Below are 16,212 nucleotides of genomic sequence, written 5' to 3'. Positions count from 1 at the left end.
TTGAATTTAAGAAATTGTGCAAGGTAAATTTAATTAGTAGAGACAACAGTTGTGTGTTAGATATCATTGAAAAGAGCTTGGGGAGGGTCTCGATTCATACACATGCGAGTGTGTACGACTGATTAATTTTCATATAACATATCAGTCAACACAAGCCACTGCGGAAAACAAGCCACTGCGGTTTGATGGGCCGTTCTAAAATTAAATTTAATTTTAGGTCATTCAGTTAGCGTTGCTTTAACATTTTTGGTTGGACAAATATATTGGAGAACTAAATCGAAATTTCAATTTTTAGTGCAAGAAACTGATCGTAAATAATCAACAGACCAATCCCATAAATCTACTAGTCAAATACGAAACTAAACCATGTCCATACCACGCGTTCGGTTGTACATTGCAAATAACTTCTGATGAATTGGCGAATCACAAAACGGAGTGCGAATTTCGACCGTATAAATGTTTGGGCGAAGGGTTTGGTATTTGGACGTAAGTAACAGCAGAAGACCGAAAACCGATTTTCTTTAACTTGTTCAATTCGATTTATAGATGTGATTGGACCGGACGGCAAATAGACCTAGCATTACATTTAAATACCATCCATGGCGAGTCGTTAGGTGCCAATTTTCAATATTTCCAGAAATCGTCTGTCGTGTTCAATCCAACTGAATCTTGGCAAACCATTAACATAGTTAATGGGCACGGCAAACATTTCGTTTACTACATGTATAGCGATTCGACAAAGAAGGTCATCAATTTCCTAATCTATTTGCTGGGAACGAAAAAGGATGCTGGACTATTTTTGATTGATTTCGAGATCATATCGAAGTTATGCACGTTTCAAAAGGTTTATTGCTAACCACAACGATCTCCCCTGGCCCAACTAAATTTTTAAATTCCTATATTTCAGATAAAATTTGTGTCCACTTGCTACAGTGATTGCGAAAATATTCAAAAATTAATTGAAACTGAAAAATGTGCTGTACTCACACACAACACGTTAAAAAATTTTGTCTGGAACGGTGAGCTGCATTTCAAATTTAAAATTAAACGGAAAGATGACGATGAATTCACCAACAAGAAACTGGACGATAACAATAAAAACGTAACTTCTCCGACTAAACCAGTTCCTAATGTTCCAATTAGGAATAAGGGCACAATGAAGGCTAACACAGTTAAAAAGACAAACACCATACCATCAATCATACAGCCCGTTCTTAAGTCATTGGACATTGATTCTCCCGTACAAAGTAATCAGACAACAGCAGCCACACCACCACAGCAGCATCGCAACGAACATCGATTAATGCAGGTCCAGACAAAGCTTCAAAAAGTCCATGTTCTTCGCCGTCTATAAATAAGGACGACGACAAAGAAGTATTTCTTCAGAACTAGAGGAAACCGAAATGAATTGTTACACTCATTCAATGTCTTATAGGCGCGTCGGTCCGATATGCTTGTAAGAAGCTTGAGTGAAACACCTGGTATGCCATCATTGCCACCCGTTCAACCATATAAGAATATTGATGATAAAATGGTAGGTTTTTGTTGGCCTTAAATTGAGAGATTTGTGCTAAAATTGTAAATTGCAGTATCGGAGAAAATATCCAGAACATTGTTTAACTAAACCAGCTTTTAGAAAATAAAAGTCAACCTAGGCCGGTCACGTCATTAGTTAACGTTTGCAACGCCACAAAATAAGAGCACTGGTATGGCCAATGTGGTTTTATTATAATAGTATTTATGCTAACACAAATGAAGTAAAGAATCCGATAATATACTGGTGATATACCGCATGAACATTGTTTTTAAAAAAAAATTCTCAGAGTTCGAATGGAGAAGGTTATACTGCAACTATAGTCATTTGCACGGTACATGCGTCGAAAACCGTGCTTTTCATGTTTTAAGCACTTCTTTTGACGCATATAAAATCCATCTCGCCTTCGGCTTCGCCTTGGATCACACGAAAACTCTTCTTTTCATCTTTTTATCCCGTGTTATATAACAGTAGTACAATTTTAACGAAGACTTTCATTTGCAAATGGAAGTCCAAGGTATGTAGACGAAAGAGAAAGTTATACAAACACCATACAGATACCATCATAACATCAATTTTGCAAAGAAAGCAAAGATTAAATGTATATCACGAGGCCTAGTAAGGCATCTAAAGCCTTTTTATTTTAGATATAATACCTTAAGTAGATAATTTTGGCATAAAATTGCATTAATGCAACAAAGATATCTATTTATCAATTTCTCCGAAGTGATACGGAGATAGTATTTTCGATATTTTTTTTAGTATGCAAGGATGACACGAGAAAAATTTTAATTTACGATGTTAACGTAGGGAACAAAAGTTGGAAATTTCATTTCGAGGCTGTTGTTTGTGGGCAGAGCATAGCAAGTGCCACAAGTCACTCGAGAAAATTAAATTTTCAAATTTTTCCCGTGGTCAACGCAGATTCGTTGTGAAATTGACTATATTAAACCGTCACCTTAGATTCAAAATTGACACTAGTGGGATTAGTGACCTCGACATCGGCTTTCCATCATTAACCGAAATACCACCTGAGGAATTAAAAGATTTATAATCGAATGGGGTGAAATCTGTTCGTACTGTCATTTAACCCAGTCTGAATGAACTCTTATATTTATTATGTTTCTCAAATCTTACGTTTCGTATGCACATATTTTCAACTTTAAACCTAAAATATTCAAAAACAAAAACTGCGTTACTGGGCCGGAAAATAATCCTCTGATAAGTGTTTAAAATTGAATCATAAAAAAAATCATTTTTTATTTAAAGAATTTAAGAGAGTGAGATTTAGAATCTTACAAAATTTATTATGCCACTCAGCATCATAATTTACAAAATTTTCAAGCTTTAGATGCTGTTAATGCTTGCAATGATAATGATATAAAATTATGTAAAATTTCTATTCAATTAGATCACATATAATAATTACAATATGCGCGCGCATCTTCATGCTCGCGCATGCGCAATGCATTAACAGTTCAGTCGATAGAATTGTTATACTTGAATCATATACGCGACATTATGAACAATTATATGCGCGAATGTAAACATTGCAATCATTAACGTGTAATATGAGATGCATTAAGCGAAATATGTGGTAAAAAGATGTTAAATGATTTATGGTATTCATTTCTAGGAAATGTTTATAATAAATTGTCTTTCTTGGAAACATTTATTCCAAATACTTTTTTGGAATAAATGTATTAACCAAATTATGGAAAAGGATGAACGTCACATCCGGTGCATTGCTTTATTACTATGTGAATCAAGCGTTAAAATACTTCCCACGATAATTATAAGTGGTTGTAATTATAACAATAAGTTCTTTGTTTAGAATTAGTATAAATACTGTATCCATTCAATAGATAAGATCAGAGTTTGAGAAGTAGTCAAACAGGAGAGTTTGAGAAGTATTCAAACAGGAGAGTTTGAACGGTAGTCAAACAGGAGAGTTCTTGTGAAAGAATCAGTTAATAAAGTAAAGTTTATAATTAAAATAAAACATCTTAGTCTTTTTATTCGATAAAAGGATAACCGTAGGAAAAAGCTCCTACGGGTTAAACATTGGTGACCCCGAACGCTTGAAATGAGCGCGAGTAAAAATTAAAAGTTAAATGTATCAGAAAGAATTGAACATATAACGAAGGAAAATAAATCGCGGACTGCAGCCGTTGATTTATTGAACAATAAAAGTGTAATACAAAGGGTATTACGCAAAAAGTGCACTTAAATCAACACGGTGTGTTGAAATAAAAAACAAGTAACGCGGTGTGTTATAAAAAATAAAAGCTTATGTTAATCCACAAACAGCACGATCTGTTAAAGGAAAAATAAAGTGACACGGTGTGTTGCAAAAAATAAAAAGTTGAATTCAAAATCCACAAACGGCACTGGCTGTTAAAGTAAAAGTGGGAATTCTTAACTAAAAAATAACGCGGCGCGTTAAAATAAATACAGTAGTATTGGAAACTACGTATTGACATAGTTTGTCACAGAACGTGAGAGTCCAAGCTATAATAGAAATAGTACTGAGACCCACTAGAAAAGAAAGTAGCCTTGCAAACTACAACTCGACACGGTGTGTCATAAATATTAAAAAAAATAAAAACGCGGTGCGTTAAAATAAATAAAATAATCCCGGGAATCGACATAAGGTCAAATTAAAATGTCTAAAGTAGACGCAGCGCTTACGGCGCAAAAATCGATCGGAACCAAGGTTCGATCTAAATTAACAAGCTACAATTCGTTACCTATTGAGAGGAAAAATTACGAATATGTAAAGCAATTGATTAATGAAGCTGAAGAACTTCGGAACGAGTTCAACAATAATAATGAATTTTTGTGCAGAACTGCGTTGTTGGACAGCGAACATCAATACTTCAAGGCCAACTACTACGACGAAACGATAAAGTATTTCACTGAGTATAAGGCATTGATGCAAAAAACAATCCATGATTTACAAGAAGCAAATCCAGAGCAAAAAACCGGCAAAACTGGAGACCATGTAAACCTGGATAATTTGTTTAAGCATGCAAACGAAAATCCTAAAGATATCAGCAATGCGACTGATACTACCTCAACCAGAATGGGGTTATTAATGCAGCGGCTCAATGATTACATAATTGCAGTGCATAAAGCGGAAAGCGAAAATGATATTGATCAAGCCAGAACGTTGGCAAATATCATTAAAAGCTATTCGAGAATTATAGAAGTGCAGTGCGACATAATTAGCAGTCCAAGCTGTAACATACACGATTTCTTCGATATGACAGATGAAATGACAAGAATTATTGAGAAGTACGAAGCCTCGAAACCTTCCAATCCAGCTAACTGGCAATCATCGGCGAAATTACCGAAGTTAAATGTTCCTCTATTTTCCGGGGAATACGTCAAATATAAATCATTCAAGGAGTTATTCCAACGTATGATTGGCGGGCAGCAGCAATTGGATGACTGCGAAAAATTGGCATACTTGAAAGGGCAATTAAAAGGTGAACCTTTAAGATTACTTTCAGCGTTACCAATAGAAAATGCCAGTTACGCTATCGCTTGGAAAACGCTCAATGACAGATATGAAAATTGTCACTTGATAATGGTGCAGCTAATGAGAAAACTAAAGTCTGGGCCAAAAATGGAAAGATACGTCGTCGAATCAATGAAAAACATCACAGATGAAATCAGTGAATCCATTTCATTGATCTCCAACATGGGAATACCTTGGAATGAGGATACTGACATGTTGTTCTACTACATAGTAGAAGAAAGAATCGACAGCATAACTATGGGTCATTTCCAAAACAAAATTGATGGTCCACCCAAATTGCGTGGTTACAAAGAATTACTGGAATTTTTGAAGCAACGTATCAGCATTTTAACGGTGGAATCTTCAAACGAAGAGAAAGGCAACAAGAAGCCTGCAAAGAAAATAAGTTTCCGGGAATTTAAAAGCCAGGACACACCTAACCAAAAAACGTCATTGGTCGCCACTCCAAGCACGTCCCCGAACATCTTTAATGCCAACAAGAAATGTGATTGCAAAGAACCCCACTACATATCGAAATGTCCAGTATTTGCTGCACTAAACCTAAAAGGCAAAGTGGAAAAATTGAGGAATTGGAAGATGTGCTGGAATTGTCTAGTGAAAGGGCACGACACACGAGACTGTAAAAACAAAAATAGTTGTACCAAGTGCAGCAGGAAACACCACACTCTAATGCATTCGGAGAAAATGGCTACGTCATTATTGGGAACAACAACTAAAAATGAGCATCTTGATCATGTGTTCTTGGCAACCGCAATAATTAACGTCATTGGGTCAAATGGACAACCGTGTCAAGCCAGAGCATTATTGGACTCTGGTTCCCAAATAAATATCATAACACAGAAGTTATGCAACAAAATTAAAGCAAAATCAAGCCAATCAAGCTTGAAAATTAATGGAGTAGGATCATCGCAGGTGGAATCAACAAAACGAGCAAGTTTTGTTATTAAATCAATGGCATCTGGATTCGAGGCGAATCTAGAAGCGTTCGTCCTAAAGGAGGTCAGCACGTGTCAACCATTGAACGAAGTAAACACAAGCAGATGGAAAATTCCAAAAAATATCAACTTAGCTGACCCTAAATTCAACATACCAGCAGCAATTGACATCATCATTGGTGGAGAGCTTTTCTTCAAACTAATTTCCATTGGACAAATCGAGATTGGAAAATCCTTACCAGATTTGCAAAATACGGTGTTCGGTTGGGTAGTAACTGGAAAAGTGCTGGGCCTACAACAGCAGGAAGCTTTCGTGGGAATGGTAAATGAAACTCAGCTCGAGAAACAAATTGAAAAATTCTGGCAATTGGAAGAACGCTACAAGGTCAAGAAACCAATGACTGATCGCGAAGTAAATTGTGAGGAATATTTCGACAAAACTACTATGAGAGATAGTGACAATGGAAAATTTATTGTGAATTTGCAATTCATAAAAGAACCATCAATGCTGGGCAACTCGAAAAATATGGCCATAAGGCGATTCCTGTTCTTGGAAAGACGATTCCAAAAGGATCCGGAGCTAAAAGAGGAATACGTTACTTTTCTACGAGAATACGAAAACCTTGGGCACATGGAACGAGTACAGTTGGAAAATATAACTGATGAGAATTATTTCATACCTCATCATGCCGTTAGGAACCCATCCAGCAGCACAATGAAATTTAGAGTAGTTTTCGATGGATCGGCAAAAACTACAACGAATATTTCACTGAATGAAATACTGGCTAATGGTCCAATGCTTCAAGACGACTTATTTTCCATATTAGTTCGTTTCAGAAAACACGCGATAGTGTTTTCAGCGGACATTACAAAAATGTATCGCCAAGTAGAAGTGACTGAAAGTCACCAAAAATGGCAGATGATTATCTGGCGAGAACAACCAGACCAACCATTGGGATTTTATAAACTAAAAACATTGACATATGGGCTAACATGTTCTTCTTATTTGGCAATAAAAGCACTTCAAACATTGGCAGAAGAGCACAAGAACGTCTATCCTGAAGCCGCAGAAATAGCAAAATCAGATTTTAACGTTGACGATGTTATGACTGGAGCCGAAAATGTGGAACAAGCGCTAGTGCTACAAGAGCAATTAATACAGATGTGCAAAAGTGGACATTTTGAACTACATAAATGGTGCTCCAATCATCCAATGTTATTGAAAACAATACCAGCAAAGAAGCGAGAAGTAAGCCTGGAGATCAATGCAGAAAAAACAGAAACGAAGGCATTGGGAGTAAAATGGATTCCCAAAGACGACATTTTTATGCTTTCGTACGTTCCAAAAGAGCATAACAAAGTCACAAAGCGGACAGTCTTATCGGAACTATCGCAATTATTTGACCCACTTGGCTTCGTAAATCCGGTAGTCGTGATGGCAAAAATATTCTTGCAAGAGATATGCAAATTAAAATTGCAATGGGATGCAGCAGTACCAATGCACATGAATAGCAAATGGGAGCAGTATCGAAACCAACTAAAAAAGTTAAATAAGGTGAAACTACCCAGGCGCATATTGGTGGATAATCCGTCAGATATACAACTGCATTTATTCTCGGACGCAAGTGAAGAAGCATATGGAAGTGTTGCTTATCTACGGTCGGTAAATTCAGACGGAGAACGGCTAGTCAGCTTGGTCTGTTCTAAAAGCAGAGTTGCCCCGATAGTGCAAACAACATTGCCAAGGCTGGAATTATGTGCAGCGCTACTAAACGTGGAATTAGCAAAAAAGGTTGAGCAAACGTTGCAACTAAATATATCTAGCACTACTTACTGGACGGACTCGGAAGTTGTCTTATCATGGGTGTTATCAGATGGAACCTACCGCACATTTGTCGCCAACAGAGTAGCTGAAATAAAAAGGAAAACTCAGCCGGAAAATTGGAGATATATCAATACGAAGTCTAACCCAGCAGATTTAGTGTCACGTGGAATGACACCTGAAAAACTGTTGGAATCCAAGCTATGGTGGGAAGGACCAGAGTTCTTAAAACAAGAAAAAGAAGATTGGCCAGAAATGAAAGCCTCATTCATCAGAGAAATCACTGAAGAAAAGCAAATTAAAACGGTGCTAACAGCTTCAGTACCAGAAGCCAATTTCATAGACAGGATCAATCATAGAAATTCTATTCGAGTCCTTCAACGAATTGTGGCGTACGCGCTGAGAATGCTGAGAAAAAACAATGGCGAACGAGAGCAATCAAATGAAACATTGTCGATAACGGAATTAAAAGCAGCGATGCGCGTAATACTCAAACACGTCCAAAAAACCTGTTTTGCTGAAGAATTGGATTTGCTAAGCAAAGGAAAACATTTGAAAAGTCGATTTTCTAACTTTTCACCAATCTTAGACGCAGACGGTCTAATACGAGTCGGTGGAAGATTACGAACAGCCGAAATTTCATTCGATCAGCGACATCCAGTATTACTACCAAGGAAACATTATGTGACAAGATTAATATTGGAGCAGCTACATCGTGAAAATATGCACGCCGGACCACAAGCACTCTTAGCGATAGCTATGCAAAAATACTGGCCAGAGCAAGGCAAGCAATTGGCGCAAGAGGTCGTGAAAAATTGTGTCCTCTGTGTAAAATCGAAGCCAAAAATGATGGAGCAAATCATGGGAGATCTGCCTAAATCTAGGACAACTATAGCACGAGCGTTCTACAACGTAAGCGTAGATTTCGCAGGACCGGTTGAAATTCATAGCACCATTCGTGGAAAACGAGTAACTAAAGGATATATTTGCATCTTTGTGTGCTTCACGACAAAAGCAGTTCATATGGAAGCCGCAATAGACTTGTCCATAGACGGGTTCATTTGTTGTTTGAAACGATTTGTCGCACGAAGGGGATTACCAAACGCAATCGTGTCAGACAATGCTACTAACTTCAAAGGAACTCATAACCAGCTGATGGAGCTAAAAAATGTGTTTTCGGACACAGAAAACCAGAAAAAATTGTACGAATATTGTCAGGATCATCAAATTGAATGGAAATTTTGTCCGGCAAGAAGTCCACATTTTAACGGATTAGCAGAAGCTGCTGTCAAATCAGCTAAGTGGCATTTGCGAAAAATTTTACATTCTGCCAGACTCACTTATGATCAACTGGGAACAATCACAGCCGAAATTGAAGCAATTCTGAATTCCAGGCCGTTAACACCGATGTCCAACAATCCCGACGATTTACAGCCATTAACAGCTGGGCATTTCTTAATTGGAGGACCACTGACAGGTCTAGAGGACCGAAACATCTCAAATGGTCCCAAAACAAAAATTTGGTACAAAATGATGGAAATGCGAAAGGAATTTTGGCGGCGATGGTCCACGGAATACTTGGCGGAATTACAAAGCAAGGCCAAATGGAGGCAGGAATGCAACAACATTAAAGTTGGAACATTAGTCATCTTAAAAGAAGATAACATGGCTCCATTAAAATGGCGAATGGGCAGAGTCACAAAGGTTTTTTGTGATGAAAATGGTAAAGTACGAGTTGTCGAATTAATAACCAGTGTGGTCAGAATTCCGGACATAGCTACCAACAAAAAACGAATAGCAAACATGACCGCTTCAACCCATTTGGTACGAAGAGCAATACATCGTATTTGTCCATTGCCAATTGAGGTTAATGACGAGCCAGATACGTTAGCTTCCTCAAGCCAGCACATACAAAATCCAGCTCAACCTAGCGTCATCGAGGAATCTAAGGAAACAACTGAGCAGTCTCCCGAAATAGAAGTTGCTAATGCAGAGACTACTATTGAGGAAGTTTCTGCAATCGCTAAACCACAAGGCAAATTATTGAGAGTGTCAAATGGTCGGGAGCCTCCAGTAATCGTCAAGCAGCCAGACGAGCCGATTGCGCGAAGAACCAGATCAAAAATCAAAACCACAATATGTTCAGTGGCAACTGTAGCATTCGTCTTTCTCGCTTTCCTTGGCAGAGCAAAGGCTGAACAGTGCCAATACAAATCATTCGATCATAATCCAGGACTGTATTTCGAACCAGTGGGCAGAATGGCTTTAACTCATGATAAATGGAACATCATATGCGTACTCAGTCTAGATCAACTATGGTCACAGGCATCCGAAATAACAACTATGTTGGACCAGTTGGACACCATTTGCAGCAAGATAAAACCCCCGAAGCTTTGCAATATCACACGAAAGCAATTTCGACAGCAAGTGAAAATATTGGAAGAACAAAGTGAGTTGATTAGACAGTTTTCTCATCAGCGCAGGATGAGAAAACGGCGGGCTGGGTCCAATAGTGATATACAATTATCACTATCAGAAAAAGTGAATAAACGAAGCAAACGAGGCTGGGTAAATATTTTCGGAAGTGCTTTGAAACTAACTACTGGAGTTATGGACCATGATGACAGTGAATTGATCCAGAAGCAAGTCGAATATTTGAACGGAACTTATCAAAATGCAATGAAGTTAATTGCTGATCAGACAACAATTCAAGACATAACACAAAATATAATCAAGCGTGATGAAGTGAATGTGTCAAAGCAATACACATTAGTTCACAACGAAGTGTTGGAATTAAGGAACGTTACAATAGAAAATTCGCATTTTGATTCACTATCAATTCAAGCCTTGTCGCTAATTGAAAACCATCGCGAAAGAATTAATGCTATTATTGACGTAATTACTCAAGTTCGTCATGGACATATTTCAACCATACTGATTACCCCACAACAGTTGATGCAACATTTGGAAAAAATGTCAGGCGAAATCAAAAGAAATTTGATGATACCTGGAAATGATGTACAAACTAATTTGGTACATTTGTATAGCATAATGAATGCGGAAGTAAGCATGTGCAAACGAAATCTCATCATAAAATTAACAATTCCATTGATTGAAAGAGAATTTTATGACATGCACCATATAATACCAGTTCCTTTTCGAAATGACAAAAATGCAATGCGCATTATCCACACAACGGCGCAATATATTTGCATTAATAATCGTCAAGACAAATATTATATGATTTCTCATAATGAGAATGCAGCATGCAAGGCGTTTGTTGACAACATTATTATATGCGAGCAAAAACATATGCTGTATAATATCTACAATGGTTCAGCGGAATGTGAAATGGCTATATTTACCCACACGACAAAGGCTATTTCTCCAAGATGTGCATTAATTCCAGTGCTTGGAGATCAAATATGGTCTAAGCTGCATACGCCAAATACGTTCTTGTTTACAACAAAAACCAGGACAACCTTCAATATCATATGTGGTAATAAAGCGACAACGTGTTACGCGGAAGGAGCGGGCATTGTTCAATTAGATCCTCAATGTGTACTACAAGCAGCGAACTACGAAATTACGTCGGAAAATGATGTTGATTACGGAGAACTTCATATTGTCATCCCTAAGCTAAATATTTCCGATATTCTCATCGAAATAAAACCCAATTCATCAAACGAACCTACACATGAAACAATGCAATTGGACGAACAGATGGCGATATTGGAAAAGGCAATTCACAATCAGAAACAACAAATGCAGACATTCCCTACTATCAGCGTCCATGACATTCACCACTACACAATGGTATATGTTATTGTAATTTTGCTTATTGTTTTCATTAGTCTATTTATTTACTGGATGCTCAAAGTAAGAAAACAGCAAAGTTTCACAATAGAAACAGTTCCAGTGACTAATATAGAGAAAATTCCAAAAGACGAATCATTAAATGTCACTTTTAGTGCATAGTCATATGTATGTTATGGATAACTGACCTAAATTTTATTTTTTGAATTAACTACTAACTGTGTGCATGTGTGTGCATTTCTTAAGGAAACTTTTGTTGTTTTCATTGCATTGTATACGTATGTATTAATTACTTGAAAGGCAGCTTATGATTTTTCCATTGTGTGTACTTGCCTATTTAAATTTTTCATGCTAAAAAATTGAAAATTTGAGTGGAAATAGAATACGCAACGGTCAGGAGCAAGTTAATTCTTACATATTATTGTAATCCTAGAATAAATCCTAGAACTTATTTGTTGAATTAAATATTCAACGGTCGGGAGTATGTTAATGCTTGCAATGATAATGATATAAAATTATGTAAAATTTCTATTCAATTAGATCACATATAATAATTACAATATGCGCGCGCATCTTCATGCTCGCGCATGCGCAATGCATTAACAGTTCAGTCGATAGAATTGTTATACTTGAATCATATACGCGACATTATGAACAATTATATGCGCGAATGTAAACATTGCAATCATTAACGTGTAATATGAGATGCATTAAGCGAAATATGTGGTAAAAAGATGTTAAATGATTTATGGTATTCATTTCTAGGAAATGTTTATAATAAATTGTCTTTCTTGGAAACATTTATTCCAAATACTTTTTGGAATAAATGTATTAACCAAATTATGGAAAAGGATGAACGTCACATCCGGTGCATTGCTTTATTACTATGTGAATCAAGCGTTAAAATACTTCCCACGATAATTATAAGTGGTTGTAATTATAACAATAAGTTCTTTGTTTAGAATTAGTATAAATACTGTATCCATTCAATAGATAAGATCAGAGTTTGAGAAGTAGTCAAACAGGAGAGTTTGAGAAGTATTCAAACAGGAGAGTTTGAACGGTAGTCAAACAGGAGAGTTCTTGTGAAAGAATCAGTTAATAAAGTAAAGTTTATAATTAAAATAAAACATCTTAGTCTTTTTATTCGATAAAAGGATAACCGTAGGAAAAAGCTCCTACGGGTTAAACAGATGCCTCTGTGGAATAAAACGTTGTATGCAACTCGATACAAAGTATTTCATTAGGCTCACTATGTCTATTATGACACACAAGGCCGCACCTAGACACACCTAGAGCCTAATAAACTACTTTGCACCTCGATTGCATAAATAACTAATTCTTCGGTCTACTGGTATATGTGGCACTAACATTTGGAGGGATAAATAACAAGGGTTTTTTTAGTGCTAAACGACGATTACAACTTCTCAAACGTTTCTTGGTAGAGTTAGTTTCTAATCATATTGACGTTTTAGCAAATAATTTCTGAAATTTATTTATTAGGGCTCATTCACAAAGTACGTACGCTCATAAGGGGGAAGGGGGGGTCAGACAAAAGCGTGCGCTTCATATATTTAAAAAAAACTGTCCATACATTTTTGCGTGCATGGGGGGAGGGGAGGGTCAAAAAATATTTAAAAAAAAGCGTGCGTACTTTGTGAAAGAGCCCTTAATAAAACGAATTTTAAGAATCCCACCGAGGGTTCCAAATATTTGGAAATCGACACATAGAATTTAAGATTTTTTTATTAAAATTTCCAAAGAGTCCTACAGATGAGGTCGAATTTACGAATAAGAGCAGTGTACTTGTATAAGTGGACCAGCTAAAGCAAATTTTGATAGGAATTCGGTTGACTATATAATTCTAAAATTTATTGAACAAATATTTTGGTGGCTAAATTTAAGTGAATTCTGTAGATCATTGACCTACTAGATCAACCTTCCAATCCAACAATATTTAATCATATTTTTTGATTACTTAATATAGTTTCAGGAGCTTCAGTCAGTATTGTTGACCAGGTGTTTTATCACGACATAAATTGAAAAATTGTATTCCCAAAAAATAAAGGGCTACTACATTATTCAGGTCAAATCAGCGTTAAATCCTGATTTAACTTTACTCTGTCGTGGTTTTATACACTCACTGTTGACCGAAACAATTTTATATTGCAACGAATATGCCAACCTAAGTTACTGATTATTTAAGAGGAATCTACACATGGCTAAATTGATGCCTACATTTGGAGGGAAAATTATTATTATTTTGATGATAACTTTGGACTCGCAACTTTTTTGGAAAAAGTACGATAATATAATCGTTTGGTGTTAAAATGTGTTAGCTTTCAGTAAAAATTTTAATGTTTGTGGTGATGTAACTTAACTCCGTGAAAACTCAAAATGTGTAAATTTTCGTGAAATATTGAGTTTTCTCGGACTGATGTTACATCACCACAAACATTTTTACTGAAATCTAACACGTTTTAACACCAAACGATGGTCGTACTTTTTCTAAAGAGAATGCAAATCTAAAATTATCATCAAAATAATAATGTAGTTTCCTCTTCATATGTGATAACTGCTGTAGTCTTCGATAATATTGCTTATTCGAAAGCGTTCAGATAAGCGCAAGAAATTAGTATTATCGCAATACGTCAATTGAGTGAAACGGCTATTTTCGTATTACTCAATGGAATCAGTGCTACGTGACTCCGTGGCGCAATGGTAGCGCGTCTGACTCCAGATCAGAAGGTTGCGTGTTCAATTCACGTCGGGGTCATTGATTTTTTGTTATTGACATGGCACCTTGTTTATACATAGATTTTGATAAGAAAACTTATAGTTTATGGAATTAAATTTCCTTGTTTTGAATATGGTAGCTTTGCTCGTTTTTAAAAGAGGCATTAAATGCCATCTGCTACATTTTTTAGAAAATTGAAATTGAAAATTGAGCATGATGAAAAATTAATTTGAAGATAAAATTTTGACTGAAAGGTCTCATTTTTCTACTTTTATTTATCATTTAGTATACAAATACCTTCATTTTAACGTTAATTTGGATTTTCTACAATCTTTGAATGCTATTTTGGCTCTCGCCAACGCACTTCAAGCAAAAATGCTCCGAATGAAAGTTGTCTTGTATCTTGCATGATTTTTTTTTTACAGTGAATCATAAAACTTAGTGACATACACTCGCGGAATTTTGAAAACCGACACATTTTCTGTTTCGTGGTTTACTGGTTTTTTGTGAATTTTGCATGTATTTTTATATGGAGAAATCAGAAACTCAAGTAAAACACAGAAACAGAAAATGTGTTGGTTTTCAAAATTCAGTGTGTATATTTCTGGCCAACACATTCTTTAAATCGATTTTTTACCATGATGTGATGGCTCATTTTTGGTCAAATGAAGAAAAATGTAGAACAGAACCAGATCTACATTTTTCTTCATTTGGCCAAAAATGAGCCATCATGGTAAAAAATCGATTTAAAGAATGTCTTGGCCAGAAATATGTCACTGAGTTTTATGTTTCTTTGTTCCATTTCAGTATTCTCTTTAGAGTACCACTCATGCTTGAAGTGCGTTCTCGGGAGCTGCGCATTGGGTCTGTTAGAATCTATTGTCATTTTTCCAACGTAAGTGACCCGTTAAAATGATATGACAACATTCAATACCCTCTCTAGCAACCAAACTACTTTTATTAAGGTGGTGAAAGAATGAAGTAGCAAACTGCTTTTATGGGACAAGTGGGTTGGCCAGTAGAGGCGCCACATTTTTTCATCGTACTTCATTCTCTACGGCTTATTTTCATGTGAACCAACTTCACATTTGTCATTACAGAACAAAATGTCACCATATATAGTTGGTTCACATGAAAATAAGCGCAGTGACAGCAGTAATGTTATGACAGAATGTAATAGTAATAACATATGGGAAAACTCAATTACATTTCTTCTTAGTGTCTAAACATCATTCTCCTATTAAGGTGGTGAAAGAATCAAGTAGCCTTTAGAATTTACATGTACTTTGCAGCGTAGTCAGTCAAAATGTAGAATAGTGTTTGTAGAATACAAAGAAATAAGGTGTGAATTTGACACAGAGAGCTGAGAGTTTGTTTGCTAGAGAGAGTATTGCAACATTTTATTCAGGAGCGTATAGGTGAGCGCGAACGGTCAGTAGTATACAAGTTGACGCACGTGCATTGGTACGCTATACTTAAAATATATATACTGAGGGCAATGCAAATGCGCAGTTCCGTACGGATGCCTGCTTTCAGGTGAATTTAGTTTTGTTATGTTGCACATATATTGAATCCGTTTGCGTCAAGTTGCAGCTAGTGTTGAGGTCAATTCGATTTATATACTATATACTATATACTATGTTTATACTCCCTGAAACCACCTACGTAATAAACACACACTAAACGATTGATAGCCATAATCTATTCCTTCGAAATCCATATAATTAACAAAACAATTATTTTTTAGGTGCCATCGTCTGATTTACTATTGTGCGTGCGTTTCATTGGTATCAACCCACTTAACATATTTTAATCATGACTGTT

The 16,212-nt window shown here is 36.3% G+C and overlaps 2 protein-coding genes and 1 non-coding gene across 3 annotated transcripts; all 3 read left to right on the top strand.

Annotated features, from left to right (window-relative positions):
• Positions 1-6: 6 nt before the first annotated feature.
• LOC119086051 lies at positions 7-1,794 on the top strand. Its single transcript, XM_037196625.1, has 5 exons — positions 7-23; positions 296-486; positions 547-844; positions 908-1,534; positions 1,590-1,794. Exons 3-4 carry the CDS (start codon positions 722-724, stop codon positions 1,352-1,354), a joined length of 570 nt encoding a protein of 189 aa, XP_037052520.1. The 5' UTR covers positions 7-23; positions 296-486; positions 547-721; the 3' UTR covers positions 1,355-1,534; positions 1,590-1,794.
• A 2,405-nt stretch (positions 1,795-4,199) lies between these two features.
• On the top strand, positions 4,200-16,149 carry LOC119066058. Its single transcript, XM_037168283.1, has 2 exons — positions 4,200-10,284; positions 16,136-16,149. Exons 1-2 carry the CDS (start codon positions 4,200-4,202, stop codon positions 16,147-16,149), a joined length of 6,099 nt encoding a protein of 2,032 aa, XP_037024178.1.
• Trnaw-cca lies at positions 14,356-14,427 on the top strand. Its single transcript has one exon. It is a non-coding gene; the product is annotated as a tRNA-Trp (tRNA).
• Positions 16,150-16,212: the final 63 nt, after the last annotated feature.

This window comes from Bradysia coprophila, chromosome IV (genome assembly GCF_014529535.1).
Source record: "Bradysia coprophila strain Holo2 chromosome IV, BU_Bcop_v1, whole genome shotgun sequence".
NCBI classification, from domain to species: domain Eukaryota; kingdom Metazoa; phylum Arthropoda; class Insecta; order Diptera; family Sciaridae; genus Bradysia; species Bradysia coprophila.
The sequence above is the reverse complement of the archived record's forward strand: the minus strand, read 5'-3'. Positions and strand labels throughout refer to the sequence as shown.